The sequence below is a fragment of the Pseudoliparis swirei genome, chromosome 22 (genome assembly GCF_029220125.1).
Source record: "Pseudoliparis swirei isolate HS2019 ecotype Mariana Trench chromosome 22, NWPU_hadal_v1, whole genome shotgun sequence".
NCBI classification, from domain to species: Eukaryota; Metazoa; Chordata; class Actinopteri; order Perciformes; family Liparidae; genus Pseudoliparis; species Pseudoliparis swirei.
This window is the reverse complement of record NC_079409.1, coordinates 16,507,953-16,528,792: the sequence shown is the minus strand read 5'-3', so window position 1 is coordinate 16,528,792 and position 20,840 is coordinate 16,507,953. Positions and strand designations below refer to the sequence as shown.

The 20,840-nt window shown below is 43.2% G+C and overlaps 1 protein-coding gene across 2 annotated transcripts in view; it reads right to left on the bottom strand.

The window, feature by feature from the left end:
* Positions 1 to 20,840, bottom strand: part of cdkal1 (CDK5 regulatory subunit associated protein 1-like 1) — a 230,079-nt gene that overhangs the window by 45,048 nt on the left and 164,191 nt on the right. For both annotated transcript variants that reach the window (XR_008835463.1, XM_056444982.1), the window contains exon 12: positions 11,228 to 11,290. Coding sequence is in view for 1 of the 2 variants with exons in the window: in XM_056444982.1 (XP_056300957.1) it covers positions 11,228 to 11,290 (63 nt within the window). In the remaining variant the exon portion in view is untranslated. The remainder of the gene's footprint in view (positions 1 to 11,227; positions 11,291 to 20,840) is intronic.

Below are 20,840 nucleotides of genomic sequence, written 5' to 3'. Positions count from 1 at the left end.
TGTTAAGCAATCAGGCACAGACAAACAATTACTGGGGTTGATAAGCGTGCATAAATGCATATGTAAAAACACATGTATACCATCATTTGCGTGTTCTCACAATGAGGTTCACTGGTAAGCAAAACATTGAAACAACTCAGACAATCATGGCATTCTGTACGTGCACAGACACAAACAGGCAAACACAAAAAGACACCCAGAGCACACATCCTATGTTATTAGCTGTGGCGATGACCTGCATATGGCACAGAGTGGCCTTTATTCAGTGTGACCCCTTGTTCACAGCCCAGACAATCTGGGACTAGCAGGAATTGTACTCGGAGGGATCATGTCCGCCAACCTGTTTTTATAGGCTCTCTTCTCAAAACGGACTGCTGGAAGCGCTTGATAGCCTTTTGGAGGCAAATTCAGCTGAGAGGCTTTGGTTGCGCTTGGTTGCTACGGAATAACACGGAAGTAGAAATGTGGGCCCAAGGCGCAGTACTTGCTCTGGATGAAGTATGTTTAGGGACAGAGGTCAGACATGCCAGGCTATGTGGCTATTGGGATTTTGGGGGCAAAGAATCATGTCGGTGAGAAGTTCACCATCATGTCGGTTAGATTCAGATCAACTTCATCCCACACAGGGACATTCGTTTGGTAGAGTGCTCCAGAAATGAGGACAACATAAAGTTTACAGTAAAGACTATTGCATAACATACTAAATAAGACCACAGCATACTCATTATAAAACACATTTGATCTAATAAGTGACTCAACAGCGTTTGGTTGATTATAAGAAGTGGTGAAGTAAGTCTCCAAGTATCTATCTTACAGATAAATGTCTGTCAACTGGATGCAAAACAATGCATTTCCAGGTCATTTCTGAAAAGCTCTTCGTACTAAAATGTCAAAACAATATAAAAAGCTGAATCTCTTCTGGTACCACATGTTGAATTATCGGTGAACATTGCCTGATGCTGGATATACCAACATACCAAGAGAGCCAAAGAGAAGTTTGACACCTCAGTCCTTACCAGTGGTTCCTCTTCCTCTATTAACGTAATATGTTATCTTTCATCGTACCCTATATACTGTTTGGTTGAGTCATTTTAAAGAAGGGAGTGAGTCCAGTTCTCCAGCCAGAATGTAGAAGGTAATACGCACAAAAACACACATTTTAAAATAAGCCTGGCTGATCTGGAGAACTATCGACTGAATCCGGTCAAATTCCCACTCCTGTCTCGGAAACCATTTAGCAACACAGGGCCCGACACCTCTCCCTCATTTCTCTGTTCTTTTCTCTCTCCCTCCCACTGCCCCTCCATTCAGATGTCAGTGTGTGTGTGTGTGTGTGTGTGTGTGTGAACCTGTCTGTACTGATGTGAGTGAATAACACACACGCTGATGCCTTTGGCCTAACAAATGGAAGCAATCAACAAGCAATTACAGCACACACTGTGTCACTCTGAGAAGCAGAGTGTGAGAGAGAAAGAGGGCGTGAAAGAGAATATATTTTACTGAGATTTTATTATAAAAAGGAGAACATCAATTTTTTCAACAAAGCAAGCCACCTGAGCCACTTCTTTCCCCGGGCCGAAGATCACTTCCCTTTTCAAGTCAGTTATGCTAAGCGAACTAGGAAAACTGTTCTTATACTAGCAAAGAATACATACAACATAATATCCTTTTCTTTTTCATGTTTGGCTATACAACCTTGGGCCTATGAACAGATGAAACGATTGGGTTTAGAGCGCTCTAATGCAGCAGCAACCTCCATTACTGTGACTATGTTAAATTCCTATTTTCATTTCATTGTCAGTCTTACTCAAAACACACAATCTAAGGATTAAAGACTGAACGGATGTGTGTGCCACTGGAAAGCAGCTCCACTCGGGTCGTTTTATTCTGTAAAGGTTAAGGCATTTCTTGTCTTACTGTTCTATCACAAATAGTAGCTTTTAAAAACATGTGGCAACTTTTCAGAAACTGTTGGCTCCACACTTTCTATGGATGTAGAGGGATGCAACGGTATCAAATGAACAGACAGCATCTCGAACCAGATCTTATCACGGGCCGCACTTCAGCCACTCTCAAATCGCATATAAATTCCTAATTAGGGATGGGTATCGTTTGTGTTTTTTCCGATACAGGTACTTTTAAAACGATACCGGTGCCTAAACGGTGCCTGAACCGATAAAAAAAGAAGAAAAAAGAAACACGAAACGACGATTGACAAAGAGGACATTAAAAACCTCTTCGGCGGCATTCCCTGTAAAAGCCGGTCTCACGCAGACACACGCGGCGCATGCCTCCGCTTTCAAAGTTAAATATGATAGGCTATCGTAACCTGCTGACAGGGCGGAGTCACCAGAGAAGTTAAATATATATTTATTTTTTTGAGACAGGTTTTTATTTGAATTTTTAAAGCATTATGATTTTGCTAAATGCTCGGTAAAAGGACGTTAAATGGACCAACGTCATTATTGTGGCTCACATGTGTGTTTGTACTTGTGTGGGGCCATACATGTGATGAGTTTAGCAAGTCCCTGTTATGTAACTTTGACAGATTGAGAGCATGTATATACGGCTATACTGTCCTACTGTACAGTAGCCGAGGAAAACCATGTCCTTGGCAAGCAGTGATGCAATGTGGGTGGATAATCAGGGTAGACACACACACACACACACACACACACACACACACACATCTTATTCCATTTGCAAAATGTTGTGTTGCCTTTGATCAAACATGAGGTGCAATATTGCCATGCACATATCTTAAGCCTCAGTTATACTTTCCACAAGGACAGTCACAAGCTGACGTGGAATTGTGATGAGGAAACTTTTTGATCCTTTTACACGCGGAGCAACGTTTTAAAAGCTCCTCAGAGTTCTCCATTTCCTCTGCCGTCGTATGTGCACAGAGAGGCCAACGTAGAAGCCCCACGAGGGACCGTTTCTGATGGCGAGGCGACCCGTTGGCTGTGCGGACCCTCGGCAATCACACTTTAGCCTGATGAAAGCCACGAGTCTCTCATCTTTCGTATAAACTTGGTCATAGATAGCTCCTCTAAATATTCATTGGACATTCATCAGGCCGCAGACTTGGGTTTAATCAGAAAGCCATAGAAAAAACAATCCCAGAGATCACAGAAAAAGTGAATGTTAAGTCTGATTCCGACAGTATAAAACTAGTAATAACAGATATATTATTTGAGAATGGATTCATTCATTCATTTTTATTTTATTATATCAATTAATTTCATTAATTAAAAATCTGTCTCGTCTTTTGTCTTCTGTACACATAGACATCCCTGCCCAAAAACCTCACATCGGACGGAAAAAACTCCAAAATACCCCTTCAGGGAAAAAAAAAGGAAGAAACCTGGGAGAGAGCAAGAGAGGGATCCTCCTAGGATGGACAGATGCAATAGATGTAATGTGTACAGAAGGACAGATTTAGAGTTAAAATACATTCAATGAATGGTCATCTTTGGGACCAACCAGATGGGCGTTATCTCCTTTGTGGTAAAAGCTGCATCAGAATTCAGGTTTGTTTTGCACAAGCGACTCTCCCTTCTTTCTTTGATCCATTTCTGTTCTTTCAGATTTTTTGGGTTTTTTTATAGTTTCCTAACTAAATAAAAAAAGACTGCGCATTGGCATGAAACCACTGCTCTTTTATTGTGTTCAGAACTATATGGTGTAGATATTGCTTGAGTGATAAGATACTATAATAGATCTGACTCAATAAATAAATCCACTAAATAAAGTCTGTTATTATATAATATGCTATATTCTTCCTGTAAAGTTAATACAATGATTGTTGTCAGATGTTGGATTATTGAGTAATAAATCATCATATCGTGTTGGTTGTTGCCACTTATAGCACATGCACTAACATATGCTTGGGGAGTGAGGGTGTTTATGTGTGCTTATTCTCTCCGTATACTATTTACAACGTTAGTAAGTGCATCAGCCGCTGCTCAGCAAATACTGAAAAGTACTCTGTAGACTCCAGCTGAAGATATTCCATCTTCATCATCCAAAGATAATCATATCAGAGTCTTAGTATCTGAAGACACTGAAAAAGATACAATAAACCCATGCAATGAGATAGTGACAGGGCGTGAAAGGCTTTTCAGAAAACATCTTGTACAGCACCATTTATTTTTCCCAGAATGCATCCTAAATGAACATTTAAAGCAACCACAATTATTATATGTCTATTTACTGCTGAGTCCATCATAATCACCAAATAAATGGCACAGTAGTTGCAGTTATCAGCATATACAAATCCAAATAATGGCAAGATAATCAACTATCTTTGTATGGGAGCAGCAAAAGAGCCCAGCTCACAGCACCTTTAAAGCCTCGCATTTACATAATGTAACACATTTCCAGATAGAAGAGACCGGCTGAGCAGAAGAATGGCTTCACAGAATAGACAGCAAGAGGCGGATGGGTGGAGGAAAGCATGGTAGGAGAGTAAACCACCATAACCAATATGTCTGTATCCTCTTCTCTCCTTCCACCCTGCTTCTCTTTCCCTAAATAGTCTGTTAATTAACGAAAGAGAAGAAAAAAAATGTGGCACGCAAATGTCAAGTTCAACAAAATGGAGGTTGGGTTTTCATAACAATGCAAAACAACAGCAGCTTAAAGAAAAACTCAATGTGCAAAATACAAGTAATTAAAATTGCCAAAAGGGGAAAAAGCTGAATACTAATTGTTCAGTTTAGCAACGTGCAGAATTTTTTTTTTTTAAAGTGATCTGTCGGGGAGAGAGTGAGAGAGAGAATTGTTAGACTAATTAACTTTTGTTTCCTTTTCTTCAAAGATACATAATTATGTCAACTGTTATGAGGCAAACTGTGATTTAAGAACAACAAGTGGGGAAGTTTAGTGAGTATTAATAAGCTTTTTAATTTGTGGAAATGCCTTCTTTTCTCTTGTTAACCTTTAATTATCAGCCTTTCATTTACCGCGGCTACCTCCCGTTCTATTTCCGCCTCACAGTTTCTGCCGTGTGAGGTTGGGCAGGTGCACCGGGCCATGTTGACAGCTTGTCCCTCCTCTCTCGCCGCAAGGAAAACTGTCACCCCTGTCATTCAGGCCCATGAACACATCATGGAGAATGTATGCATGTGTCTGTGTGTGTTCTCAGGAGACTATGACAGTGAGGGGGGGGGGGGGGGGCAGAGAGACGGGGGCGACATTAGAAACAGCTCAATGCTTGGACACTCTCACATACTTTAAGTTTCACAACCTCAAGCTGGAAGGGCAAAGCCCCGAGGGAGCTTCACTCTCTTCCAGGTGACGCGACGATGCATGCAGCAAAGAAAAATAAGTCTTGGCGTGTGTGTAGCGTGTTCATACACTTTTGGACGACACGCACGCGAGAGAGTTGAGTGTGGTTTACTTTTTAAAACAAGAGCTGGAAAAGCACGCCAGTAGCGCAGTGAATCACCTCCCTCATTGGATCCCATTAATGAATACAAATGGGAATAAAATGTGAACACAGAGGCCGATAAGAGAGAGAAAACAAGGTCGTAGACAATTAAATTGCCAGCTTAAAATCTCCCAATTAAATGGGAAACAGCTCTCCAGTAACAACTTAAAACTCAACTGTGATCAAAGCTTGAAAAACAGTGGCTGTATTTGATCACATTTCTAAATGTGTGTGAGCGCTGTGAACAAAGATAAAACTGGAAGTTTGGCTCAAGTACAGTTTTCAGACATCTGCTTGTCCCCCACTTCAAGTATCTTGGGGTCATACTAGACTCAAACTTGAATTTTAAAAAACATATTAAAAAAATCTCCAACACCATAAAATTCAATCTGCAAAATTTTAAACAAATTATACCCTTCTTAACCATCAATGCTGCAAAGTCATACCTCCACTGTATGATCTTTTCCCACATTGAATACTGTTTTACAAATTGGTCGTTTGCCTGTGCCACAAACCTGAAACCAATACAACAGCTGTACAAGAGGGCTATCAAGGTGTTTGACAGAAAGCCTAATTCATACCACCACTGTACTATCCTTGAGAAACACCATTTCCTGAGTTTTGACAATTTAAAGTCTTTTAAAAGTATGGGTTTTATTTATAAATGTTTACATGGACTGGCTCCCCCTCCCTTAGGGGAGTTCATCCACAGAAAAAACACTGGACGCTCCACCAGGTCAGAAACCAGAGGAGACTGTGAAGTCCCCCATAGACGGACCACTTTTGGCCAAAATGTCCTCTCCGTTAAAGGAAGCTCATTGTGGAATAGCCTCCCAACTCAGATACGGGATTGTGCCACCCTCAACAGCTTTAAAGGTCAACTAAAAGAATGGTTGAGAAACACACAGACGTGCAATCACCGCTAAATGCACTTTAGCATAGGGGTATTCTCCTCTTGCACTTTATGTAGCACTTTTATCTTATCTTGTATTGCACTTTACATGTCACTGCTGCTATATTGTACTGCCATGTGGTAAATACTCATGTATGCTGCTCTTGCTCTTTTTGCATATCATGTATTTAATATTTTTACAAATGTCATGTTATTATATATTGTACGTCAGGGACTACGGATGGAAATTAGCTCAAAGCTATAATCTGGCATATTTACACTGAAAACATAACCTGTCTAAAGTGTTCATTAATGTGCATTGTCCCTCTTCAAATAAAACGATTAACTAACTAACTAACTGGTTATCAATACAAGAACATGCGTATGCTTTCTGACTGACAAACTCATCGAAACACAAAACATGAGGGAGAAGGTGCAACAATCTGGGCCTCAAACTCCGTCCTGGGACTAAAATGGGTTGCAGACCTGTACATGTCAAAAGTATACCAAACTTGTATTTAAGGGTAAGGCCCGACCACGTGGGACTCCGGCAGCAAAGGAACAAGAGAACCTGAACTCCAAAACAAAACACATGGCTCCAACATGGCTCAGTGGGTTACACAGTCAAGGCCTTAGAGAGTCTGTCTGTGTGTGTAGAGTCTGAGAGAGTGTGTGTGTGTGTGTGTGTGTGTGTGTCCAGTGAGGGGCATTGGCCTTAGACAAAGTGCTCCGCCAGCTTTTTGCCCACTGGTCTTTTCATTGCTGATGGATGGGCCTTGTTCAGCACCATCTGGCTATAGGATATTTCACATTAATCATCACAAACACACACATACACCGTTGTCCCTTAAGCGCACGCACACACACACACACACACACACAGTATGGGTGCAATTGTCTATATATGAATGAACACAAGATAAAAACATCTACCTCAGACATATTTATAGTTACAACACTGTTCAATATGTAGAGGTAAAGTGAAAGAGAGGAAGACGCAGAAAGATGGAGAGTACGAAAGTAAATAAATAAATAAAAACAAATATTTATTTAAAAATGTACAACCCATTGTCATTTCAGTTTCAGATAGCCATTTTTCACATTTGTGATTCAACAAAACAATTCGTTCAATTAAAAACATTGTTTCATTTGGTTGGTAGCCTGGAGCCAAGGGACAATGAAGCCCAATTAACCCACCGCCCCCGCCCTGACTCGGCCGTTCCTCATGACCTTTTCAAACCTATAGAAGGATGCATATCAACATAAATAGCTGTACAAATGTCGACCGTCCCTCTAAATCTATGCCTCTCTCATTATTTTTTTTCCGCAATCACTCGTACACACACACACACACACACACACGCACACACTCACAAATACGCACACGTTCGTAAACACATAATAATCCCGACATAGACTGTAAGCTAGAAGACCAGACACCCAAGGGAATTTAACGTAAAATGAGGGACATTATCAGACTTCATTTATTTCTATCTACCGGCTGTATGGGCTTCTTAATACAAGCTGATGTGCCTCAACATTTCCACGGTGTATGGACATGGGCAAGAAGAGGAAGAACTGTGGTTTATCTGGGTGGAAGCATGCTTGACGTTAGATGTATTATCATTAAATCATATCTCATGGCTATCTGGGTTTATAATGCTCTGGGATTTATTTGCCCATCTGCACAATCTATGGAAAAAAGAAAAATACCTTCAGGAACATTCATTAAGTTGTGCTGCATGGAAAATGTACAAGAAGCCTGCTTGACATGTTGAAAATATTCATGTATGAGTGCTATCAGATACCATACCATAAATACAGATACATACACATGTGTTTTTGATCGGAGGGTATGTCATAAGGTCTGGGGCTCTGACTGCAGCCATGTTTCATCTATAGCCTTAACTTTGGGATGGAACCGGGTCTTTGTCTCCGAGGATCTCGGCTGCACACCGGCTCAGAGTGAATTAAGAGGTCTAAGAACTGGTGAGACAATAGTGTTTTAACGTGGGACACAACATCTGTCTTTTAGGAACATAACCTTGCCCCTTGTATGCTCTGTCATTTCACTGATGTACAGTGGGTACAGAAAGTATTCAGACCCTTTTAAATGTTTCATTCTTTGCTTCATTGCAGCCATTTGCTAAAATCTAAAAAGTTTATTTTATTTCTCATTAATGTACACTCAGCACCCTATCTTGACAGAAAAAAACATAAACGTAGAAATCTTTGCAAATTTATTAAAAAATTAAAACTGAAATATCAAATGTTCATAAGTATTAAAAAATCATTTTATTTCTCATTAATGAGAAATAAAAATAACTTTTTAGATTTTAGCAAATCAAAAAACAATTTAAAGGGGTCTGAATACTTTCCGTACCCACTGTATATATATATATATATATATATATATATACATACACATACAGATTTCATTATTGAGGCGTAATTAAGATATTTTGTGTAAAACATTACCATTTTAGTGCCTACATGCAATCGTCTTATCAGGGTTTCTGACGCAGTTCGTAATGTGCAACACATACTTATACCTAAAAACTGGACTACTTGTTGGGCTTTGTTGGACATGAAGAATCAAACGTTTTTAAATCAGCATGTTGACAGAGCATTGAGCACATGAATGCGTATGGGAACAAATTGTTCAGTGATATTTGAGAGACGGAGAAGCCCAGCAAAGCAGGCTTCGTGCAGTCCACTTTCTCACAGTTAATTACTCGACTCCCCTGGGAATCGTACTTGAGGAGAAAGCATGTTCACAAATACTAACTAACTGATTTAGATGCAAACCTGTTAATGCATTACAAAGATATTAACTGCTAACTTTGCTCGTTTCACATTCCCTGCTTGCGTGCGTGTGTGTTCCATGTGGACTATTGCTACTGTGTGTGTGTGTGCGTTTAAGTGTGTGGGAGGCAAAGACCCCTGCCTGCCACAGTGAAGACGTGATCACTCTCATATCCTTTTAATTAGTGTGTACCAACAGCACCAAAGGCACAAACTCCTCGAGAGGTATAATCTCGACAAAAAAAAGAGAGAAATATAAAAAACTTGGCCAATCTAAAACTTTGCTCAAAGGCTTCAATCACCGACATGTGCACAACATTTACTCTGCAGGAGCAAGCCGCCGCTTCCATGTACACTGTTCTATTATTTATTATTATGATAACCAAGTGATCACACCACTGTTCAGACATTGTGTTCACAGGGAAACAAAGACAAGGTCGGAAATATATTTTGCCTGGAAGTAGCAATAGAAAAGAACCCATAAAAGTCTAATATGTCCAAATAAAATTTTTCGTTTGCATGACGGCAGAAAAATGTGGTGACAGCTGTTGTCATGGGCTTGTCACTTTCAGAAGGACATCTTTATATAAGAACGCTGCACGCACGCACACACATTGCCGTCACAGGGGTGACATCACCATGAGAATGCCTGAAGAGAGGCATATTCAATCTGCTGTCAGATGTTAACCTCATAATGGATGGGCCTTTACACACACATACATACAGTCGACTTCAGGATTCAATCTCTCTCACTCTCACACGGTCACATTGTAATCAGGAACAAACACTTGAGCTGTCCTCATCATCGAGATTGCTGACAAGAGGTGTCCATCTTGAGGAGACAACAAAATCATCAAAGCTATAAAGTCAATATGATTGTGACCTACAACCACTTTTGATGTCAAGTGAAGGCTTCTGGTAGAGAGGTGAATGAGGCTCGATACTCAGGGCCCTCTCCATTAAGCTAGAGAGCGTATTCACTCACGTGACCACAACAACCTTTGGCGGCCATGTTGGGTCCATGCACGGCATTGTTTTGCTTTATTTTATGCCGCTCTTCTTTAGAAATGACCATCTTATCCTGAAGGACACAATTTCAGTTCAAAACGGTGTTCCTTGTGATTATGGTACTGTGCCTCATTGTTGGATGTGGGACTAATGATTCAGAATATGGGTTTATCAGCTCAACAAGACAGGCTATGACTTCAACTTGTCATGCATCTACTTCGGCTTCACTCGTTAGGACTGTTCTCATGTGATTCTGTTGCTACATCGGGTTGTGGGCACGTTTCCATTGACACACTCTCGTCAATAATCTCTTTTTGCTTTTTTCGCCAAGCGAAAATCAATGTCTTTCACTTGCGCAAAAGGAACTGTGGATGGAAACTTGTGAGGAAGCCATGAACATGGCAACTCCGTCGGGCGATGTCTGCCTTTACTCTGATTCATTTCAAGGTAAAATAAAACACTGGCTCCATGGGAACAGCACTCAGCACGGCCAGCCAAACAGTCACTGCTGGTCCTGAAGGAGCTGGAAGCGGCTTCATCCAGACACTCGTCCTGGAGGCGGAGCTGTGCCACTATGGATCATATATGAACCCAGACACGGGGCGCTTGATGTTCCGATATTTGTGGTATTTCCACAACAAGTATAACGCAGAAATAGTTGTTAATGTCCCATGGTCGATAGCGGAAATGAAAACTGTTTGACAGGAATGTGACCGGGCTATGTGCTGGTAACTAGCGAATTAACCACAAAGTGTTGAGCGAGTAAAATCAGGTAAAAAAGCGTTGCGAATATTCAATTCCAACCGCTGAAATCTTTCTTTGGTAATGCAGAAGGACCTGAGGTTGCTGGGCTCTCTCATAATCAAACAGCGGACACGATAGCCAGGTCAACTTCTTCTGACATTTAATAAGTGGGACCCCAAGATGGCGCGATTGAGATGCTGACGTCACGTGAATACGCTCTATAGGCAGATGTGAAGAGAAAATTAAAGAGCAGCACATTTTAAGGGCAAAACTGGAAGAGGCTGACCGACAGCTCCAGAAACCGAAAACCAGCGAAGTGATCCAGGAACATAAAGAAGTCTCACCTTGTGGTCGTAGGGGTTGTACGAGTGGAACAGTTGTGACAGCTCTTTAGTCCTCTGCTTCTTCTGTAAACAATTAAAAGAAACAAAATACAGTTTAGGTTTCAAAGCCACACCATAGCTATGTCACACGGCGCATGTAAAATACAGCTAAACAGACCACAACAAACGGAGCTCGATGAAATATACAACGGGCATCTACTCATCGTCTTGTTGTTGTCATAAATATGGACACCGTACAGTTTCACTCATGTTAACTTATTGAGTCACTTAAACAGGTGGAACACAAAATCACTATGGCTGACTATGTCGCCTACAGTAATTCATAACATCTGTAATATATGGACTGGACAGAAGAAGAAATTGCCCACCAGCTGTAGCAGAAAGTATTTCTCCTTCTCTCATTAAATTCTCAAAGTCTGGCCTTAGCCTTGCATGTCCTTAATGTGTAATAAGAAGCACACGTGAGACATGGCTGTTTGATGTGTGGCAGTTGTTAATGCAATCAGTGACATGAGGCCGATGCAGTTACAAAGAGAGCTAATTAGCTTGCTGATGAGGCCATGTCTGGCTAAGGGGGAAGCATATAAGCTACAGTAGCTAAAGGGAGTGTGCATTCATTGCTAGGCTCTCTTCTCTTCCTCTGCAAGAAAATCAATGTCCCGAGGCCTAGATCTGTACATATGGAGCAGGCAGCCTACAAAATCGTTCTGCTATCACACGCAGGCATCATTATAGTGTGACAGTCAAATGCAGCTTGAGGACGTGGAATAGAAGGGGATGGATGCAGAGAAGGAAGACACATCTCTATATACGTGGAGGTGCGTGGTCAAGTGGACCCAGATGGACAGCGTGACAGGGTAATGTCCTTGGCTAGACAGGCAGAGTGGACAGGGTGAGGTACAAAAAGAAGAAAACAAAGGGAACAGAGAAGATGTGGCCAGCGATGTAAACACAGCAGAGTCAGAAGCATGCAGGTGAAATGGAGGCAGGAGGGTAGAAGTGTTTAAGGCGGTGATTGATAGCACTTTGACTTTGTCTGGGTTCTGTCTGTGGCGAGGCCCGCCCTTTTATCACTGCACCTATCGTCGCTCCTCGCCCCACTCTCTATTCCATCTGCGTTTTCTTTGGCTTCATCTTTTTTGTTTTCTTTTTTTACACGCTCCATTTATACCTATCTCTTACTCAATTTCTGTTCACCCAGGGCTCCCCTGGTCCATGCAATCCTTAAATCATCGGCCCTGTCCGTCTACCAGCCCCTCGTTCTGGTTTTCACAGATTCCCTCTCGCTCTCTCTGTCAAAAGGCTCTCCAGAAACTCAAAATCTTCTCTCGTGTTCTTTGCCTTTCCACCTCTCCCCTCAGTGCTCAACCTCTCCCTCGCTCCTCGTGTTTTTCTCCAGTGAGGGGAAACTCATACTAATCATTCTGTCTCCACTATCTCACCCATCCTCCCCCTTATCAGTCTGTCCTTCTACATTCTTTCTCTGCCTGGAGCACCTTAGGAGAGCAATTCTCTCATCACTGCTCCTCAACACCATTCTCTCTCCTCTTTCCCGCCCTTCAACACTCTCACCACTCTGTATGCAGTGATGCTCAACAGAGTGAGTGTGTGTGTGTGTGTGTGTGTGCGTAACTATAAGACAGATGTAACCGCAGGTAAGGATTTCTCAACCACCAATGGGCTCCCAGCAGAATTGATCCAGTTCCCTCGAACACACATACACACATACACACTCCTACAAAAACACACACCACAGGCACACATAGTAGCATGTGCTCCTACATTGATTCACACAAACACAAGTGCAAGAAAAGAACAAAGATGTGAAAACATGCTGAATACAAGGTCATTATAATGCCAACTGAAAGAGAAAAGGAAAAAAGAGACAACAAAACTGATCACAGAGAACTAACCCAAAAAAGAGAGCTCTACTTCTGAATTAACAAGGCGTGTAGTTTTCTAAAATGATGTTGCCACTTTCATGGGAGGTGAACAACGCTCAGGGGAAGTGAGTGAAAAGTTCTCATTATCCCACAACAGCTGTTGCCGGGGTGCCCTTGAGCAGAAACGTGTTGCACCCCGTACCGTGGAAACGGAGGTGTGTAGTTTACTGCATTTGCTGTCATTTTATAATATCAACCTGGATTACAGTAGTTTACAGAAAACAAATAATGTCATCGATGCCCTTTTCTGAAAAGAAAAAATAGATAATGAATTGGTCAATGCACCCATCGATATTCATAAAATGGCAATAAAAAAATCCTGCTTGATTAAAACATAAAAAACGAGAATGGGCACTCGGTAGAGCGCATAACTTCGCATATCACAAGATTGGGCATTGAATTATGAACATTTTGGCATTATTTGCATGCCAATTGGATACAAATTTACCGTGCTATGGTAAAAAGAAGATTTTGACCTTTTCATGACCTTGACCTTTGACCCGATCGATCCCAAAATCTAATCAAATGGTCCCCGGATAATAACCAATCATCCCACCAAATTTCATGCGATTCGGTTTAATACTTTTTTACTTATGCGAATAACACGCATACAAACAAATAAATAAATACACAGCGATCAAAACAAAACCTTCCGCATTTTCAATGCGAAGGTAAACATGTGAAAATACAGCCACGACCTGCTTCAAATACAGACCTGAAACCTGTTTAACAAACAGGGCCGCTGTGAAACGTCAATGCCTCATGTGAATCCGCCGCCTCTCAGAATTAAAGTTGCAATGGAATAGAAGAGGCAACAATGACTTGCACAATAAAGTGTCTGTACAGGTACGTGTGTGTCTGTGAGCGTACATGCATCTGGTTCACCAACCAGAGGAATTAATCGAGCATGCCATCAGGGTTATGTTGGAGACACCCCGGCAATGCATAGACACTGTGAGTGTGCATCCGTGGACCTGTCACCGTGGTGATGATGAACGATGGTTGTTGCCATTCTGTCCATCTGTTGTTGCCCACAGAGACGGATGCTGCGTCTAACGCAAAGTGACATGACATCGATGTTTACACTTGTCCATACACAGACTCCAAACACATGCAGGAGCGCTGGAGACAGGAGCACATTCAAAAAATATACACGCTTCATAAAAACACTGCTGTTCCAACATCAAAACTCATTTGTGTCAAATACCTACGCGATGCTGTGAAGCTCTGAAGGCAAGATATGCAATTATTTAATGTAATTACACTGACTGAGTGATGATTTCTTGTCTTCAGAGAGGCGGCTTCTTAAAAAGGTATTTAGTCAAAATTATCCAGCAACTACAGACCTAAAAGAATAAAAAATAATCCAAAAATGTGCATGAACTTATTAAGTGATTGAAGTTATAGTCAGTACAGATGTTTACTTGTGTGATGTCATCATGGTTGCATGTTGTAGCTGCATGCCTAAAGATTGTTATCGGCAAACACTCTCAAATGTCTTTCAAAGGGTTCAAAGGTTTGTAAGACAGTGTTTGTGTGTGTGTGTGTGTGTGTGTGTGAGTGTGTGCATGAAAACACAACCAGCAAGGTTTAATGTCTGTGGACTTTAGAGAAAAAGCTTAATGTGTGATTCACTGACACTGGGCAGTATAAATGTGTGTGTGTGTGTGTGTGTGAGCAAGTGCATGTATGTCAGGATGCCTGAGCGTGCTGTGGGGCAAGGTAACAGTGATCTTGCCTCGGCCTACACTGAACACGCTGCTGGCTTACCAGCATGTCCCCATTTGTCTTTCCCTAATGACAGACAGATGTTGGTGCTATAGAGCCGACACCCCCGGCACTTGTGTGCTATATTACTCCAAGATAAACCACAGGCATAATCTGTGAGTGTTTATGTTCACACTTCCTCGAGGCATCACAATGAGAGTGACCCTTTTCCTCTACGCAGAGGTCGCCAAGTTCCAGCTCCGTCAGCTCTGCTGCATGTTGAGCTCTACACAAGGCATACTCTGTTCATCGCTACTACATGGAGAGAAAGACGTAACATTTGATTTTGAATCGCTACTCAAGATCCAGCAATGCGATATGATACATATAGACTGGAATAATATCATGTGTGTGTGTGAATATCCGTAGACACACTCCACATAGATGAATTACCCTAAACATGCTCTTCATTACCTGTAAAGATGATAAACATACTGTGATTTCATAATATCATTACGGCTCATTCAGGTCACTACCTCTCAGTCACGGTGCAGGATGAAACCGTGTTCAGACTTCTTTCAGTGACGCGTTCTCGTCTCCCTGATACGCATGTGAGGGAGGAAGCCTCTGCATTTGAGACAGAGGGGAGAAAGCATGTGTGTGTGTGTGTGTCCAGGCGTAAATAAATGATAGTGAAGAAAGGGGGTGGAGCTACGAGTGGCCAGCTGTTTCTCTTTGACATCTGCCACACTGGTGCCTTATGGGTAATGGAGTTCTTAACCAATTACAACCAGGGGAAATTAAAAACACTGTCCCACTAGAATAGCTTATCTCCTTCTTGATCACTTTTTTCTCTCCCTTTTGCTCCAGCAGCTGCTCATTCTCACCCGCTCCTTGCATACCAATAGGCCGACCAACACACACAGACACGCACAGACACACACACACACACCGCCACCGCCCAAAGTCCATTTATCAAGGCTAAGTTCTAGCCACCTGGGGATGATCATGGAGATCCAAGCTAATTGCACTCACATCCCTTTATTCTCAACATGCTCCCTCTTCTCCCTCCATCCCTGTGGTCCCCTATTCTTTCCATCTGCCTCAGCTCTCCCCTCCATTCTCTCATATATCATCTGTTAGAATAGGTCATAAGTTTCACCTACAGATAGCTGGGCCACATCGCAGCTGGACCCTCCAGCTCTATGGGGCTCCATTGCTTCACTCACTGACTTACTGAGACAAATCAATCCTTGGGACTCTCTATTCAAATATGTGTTTTTGTAACAGTAACATTAAATATGTTTTAACATGATGAAAATAGTTAAATAATCAAATATTAGTACGAACAAAGTATGTTTTTTCTTCTTCTTTGGATTAATTTGTTGTCGCTACTTCAACTAAGTGCTTGCGACTTGGCAACACTAACAAGAAGATTCATATTACATTCAGATGTTTTATTTATTACACACACACAGGGTTCAAACAACACAGTATTGCAATGCACAATGTGTGTGTGTGTGTTGTGTGTGTGTGGTGACACAAACAAACAACACAATATGGTGCAAGTGTGTGTGTGTGTGTGTGTGTGTGTGTGTGTGTGTGTGTACCTGGCAAGTGTGTGTGGTGTGTGTGTGTGTGTGTGTGTGTGAGTGTGTGTGTGTGTCTGTGCAGCTGGTGAGAAGGGCTCTCTGTTCAGTTCTGGTTCCTGGTGAGGCGCCAGCTGAGGAAAGCAGCTGAAAACAGTCCTCTGTTCTGTCTCCTGTTGTTCTGGAGTCAATCTGGCTGTGGTTCTGCCTGACCTATCCTTCTGAAACCTTCTTCTGCTGACCCTGGAGTAGTTCTTGTGGTTCTGAGCTCAGCCAACCTGGTTACTGCAGAGTCACATCCTATACTCGAGCAGGCAGTTGCTTCCTGGGCTGCCTAGCCTCAAACCATCCTCAGCTCAGCTCAGAGCTTTCCTGTCTCTCACAGCTCTCTGAAGGACTCTGTGTTGCCTGAGCATGTGTTGTCCTCTAGCTGCCAGACTCCCAGTGTTCACAGCCCTCCTCACTGGTCCACAGTTCAGTTGACTCCTCGTGATACTCTCATGTACCCTCTCCACCCCCTCCACAGTAGTCCCCTGAATCCCCTGTGTCATGCCACCCTCTCTGTTGTTGGTGATCGTTAGGTACCACAATCAGCCTCTTTTGGTCCACAGGATGAGGCTGCTGGTGTGGCGCCAGGATGCAGATCTTCATCTTCCTCATCTCCAGGTAGCTCTCTGTGCCTGCACGTGGCCAGATGGTCCACCACATGTCCAGGCCGAGCATGATTGTGCTGGACCGTTGACCTGTGATGTGTACAGCAGAACAGTGGGGGTGTGAGACTGGAACTGATCACACCTGTGTGGGGGGAGTCCCTGACAGGGTGTGGCCTGTTGTCCCCCAGGGTGTTCAGTGTGGCACACAGAGGGGAGGACCACCCAGCCAAGCACAGGGGTGTTCAGTGGTGGCTCCACCCCATGGCCCAGCTGAACTATAATCAATGTGGTGGTGACAGCTGTCAGCTGGCTGAATCAACAGTCGGTGCCATATGCTGAGCATCATCCAGATGCAGCAGTGTGTGGTGTGCCATACCTGGAGACAGCATCATAGAGGGATGTGTTGCAGAGCCTGGGAAGCATCTTCATGTCCGCGAGGGGAGAGGAGAAGCTGCAATAGGGAGTATCAGGAGGAGGAGCATCATTCATGAGGTCTGGGGAAGAGGCCACGAGCTGGTAGTCACCCATCACCTGGGCATGAGGACAGGAGCATCAGTCAAATAGTGTGGGAGAGGACACAGGAGGGCAGGGGGTGGCAGAGAGGAAATAGGGCACAGGTGAACACTGGGCCCTGGCTGAGGTATTGTAGCCCCTTCTCTGGAGCCAGCTCTCCTGTGCCAGACTTCTGCAGCTTCTGGTGTTCACTCACCAGTGAACACACTGTGCTCGTTCACAGAGTGTGTGTGTCCAGCGCAGCGGCTCACTCACCTGGCTCATCCCCAGCAGCAGTAAGTGTTCGGCGGTATGCTGTCTGTTGCTAGCCTCAAACCGTGCATAAAATGAGTTAAGGTTCTCCGCTAATCCCTGATGGCTACGCCTGTAGTCTGGGTCTCAGCCTGGTGTCTGTGATATAGTCCTGGCCCGGCCCCTCCTATAGTCCTGATGCCCTGGCCTGTCCACCCTCTCTGCCGGCTGCCTTTTCGCTTCCTCCACTCTTCTCGCCTCCTCGGTCCATAGACGCTGTCCCCGTTCATATGTGAGTGGACACAGCCGCGGAGTGCTCACAGGCAGCAGGATGGACAGCGGATGGATCTATCAACCTTTTTAGACTGGTTGGATGGATTCATCAACCTGTCTTTTTGTTGGCTCATTACTGCTTCCATAACTGGGGCTGGCGTCAACTGAGCTGCGATGATCATTGTGGGATTGGAACTTCATGTCTCAGTCGGATCTGCGACCGCACGCTATTGTTCTGACCTCTACCACTTCCCCCTCACTCTGCTTCCCCCCAGCTCACACGCTACTTACCTGGAATGGCCAGGAAGCATGGGATTGCTTGCGAGCGGTGAGAGTCCGAACGGAGACAGACACCTTCCTTGTAGCCCTCAGTTATTTCCTCTTCTTCTCTCGTAGCCGTTCTCTGGTGGCGGTTTTTTTTTCTGGTAGCACACTGGATTTTTTTTTAAACCGCCCCACCAGCCCAGCGTACCACTGATATTTGTGTTCTGAACTACACACAACATGCCCATAACACACATATGAGGTCCGATGGTGCCCGCTGGTGTCCGGTGCTCTGGGGTGGTGATGATGACCGCTGTGGTGATGGGGAACTGAGGGAGGGTGGGCATGAGAAGATCAGATGTTGTTCCAGATGACGAGGGAGTTCCAGGAGTTCTTGAAGTTCTTGCAGAGTTCTTGTGTTGTTTCATGAAACCCAAGTTGTTAACCCTTAGATACCTAGATTTACTTTTCAGATCTGCACGGAGAAGAGAGAGAGAGAGGGAGGGGCGGTAGACAGGACCCGGGTAGGGCCAATGAGGTCAGCCGTGTCCCAACAAAGACAAAACATAACAGTCACTCATGTCCATTCTTGTCCCTGATCATCCATAACATCATCATCCTTCCACCATCCAGGCGTTATGAAGAAAGAAGGATGCTGGAAGGAGAGGTCTCTGTCAGTTCCGTCTCCTTTTCCGTTCCCTTCGCCTTCGTCGTCTCCCGTAAGCGGCACTGTTGTTGTTGATGTTGTGTGCGGTTCGGATCTCTGCCACGCCGCGCTGGATGGAAGAAAAAGAAAAAAAAAAACCTTTTTTTGTAAAGTTTCCAATGTCCAAAAGTGTGTGGTCGTGTTATGTTAGTGCCGATGTGTGTGTGCAAAAAAAAAAAAAAAAAAAAAAAAAAAAAAACTAAAGGAGCAAATCTCATGGGAGCTACCTCGACGGCGTCTGGACACAGCCGCGCCATCTTAACACTATGCTATTATATTTAACTGTTACATATTGATACTTATTATTTCGGGCAACTTCAGAATCTGTATTATAGGTCCTGAAGAAAACATTTGTTCAAAGCAATGCATCAATAATACAACAGAATAATAATAAGAACCTGGAAGATACAAAGCCTGTGCCAAAACAACCCCATGTATTCTTATTATCTAGTCCTAGCTATTACTCCACACACACACACACACACACACACACACACACACACACACACACACACACACACACACACACACACACACACACACACACACACACACACACACACACACACACACACACACACACACACACACACACACACACACACACACACACACACACACACACACACACGCACAGACATAATGTCCACTGTTTCCAAAAGACTTGATCCTATGGACACGTCCCACCACCTTATACCAAAGGATCACCTCTAGAGATGTTCCAATGGTGCAATGCATGGTGGGTTATAAGGTAAAAACCCTTTGGATCCATCTGTCCTGTAAGGCTTTTAAGGAACATTAAAGAGCTGAAAAAGGTGTTTCATACAATCTCTGTCGATTAAAACTTCTTTCAACTTACATTAATAGTAAAAGTATCGGTGAATGCAAACTGTCACGTCTGAGTACAATACTGAGAAGAAAGGTTCAATATGTGGCTTGTTGTTAATGGGCATGGTGTGCTACATGTGTAAGATCAGTGTAAACCATAAACAGAGACCACCAGCTTCACCACAGCCGAGTGGTGAGATTGACACTCTCACCCACATTAGCTTTTACATTTGGTAGGTGAGCACTCACATTGGCCAATTTAATGACTGGCAACTTGTTCCCCTTTAGGTCCCATAATGGACATCTCCCTGTAGTCCCTGGCGTCTCACTTTCCTCCATCTTTCTCCTTTTCAGATTCCTCCTCCTTCCTTACCTTCGCTCCCTCCCTCCCTTTCAGGCCCCCTTCTGTCTGTGCTTCCTACTCCATCTAGTTCTCCATCCATCCCTCCTGTGGCTATTCAACACAGTTGTGTTCCAGACAAACCATCTGGTGCACTTTATTAATGACTGGCCCTACATGGCCCAGACATCGCCGAGCTGCCTCCACTTGCTGTGTGTGTATCCGTCTGTAGGTCTGTGTGTGTGTGTGTGTGTGTGTGTGTGTGTGTGTGCAAGAACAGGTGCATGTTGACTGATGATGTGATGTTGTGGGCAGCTTTAACCACCTATGTAGGTGTACTGGTTAAAGGGAGCCTAACACATTATTCGGACTATCTCTCTCTCATCTTTTATTCTTGTCAAGCAAAAATATACTCACAATTAACGCACATTTAAAAATTAAGATGACCAGTGAAAATGCATATTAGAAATGGAGGTGATATCTTATTTTAGGCTAAAATCAAATACACAATTGTTAAAGATGTTAGTGATTCATAGCGACTCATACTCATTTCATAAAAAATAAGA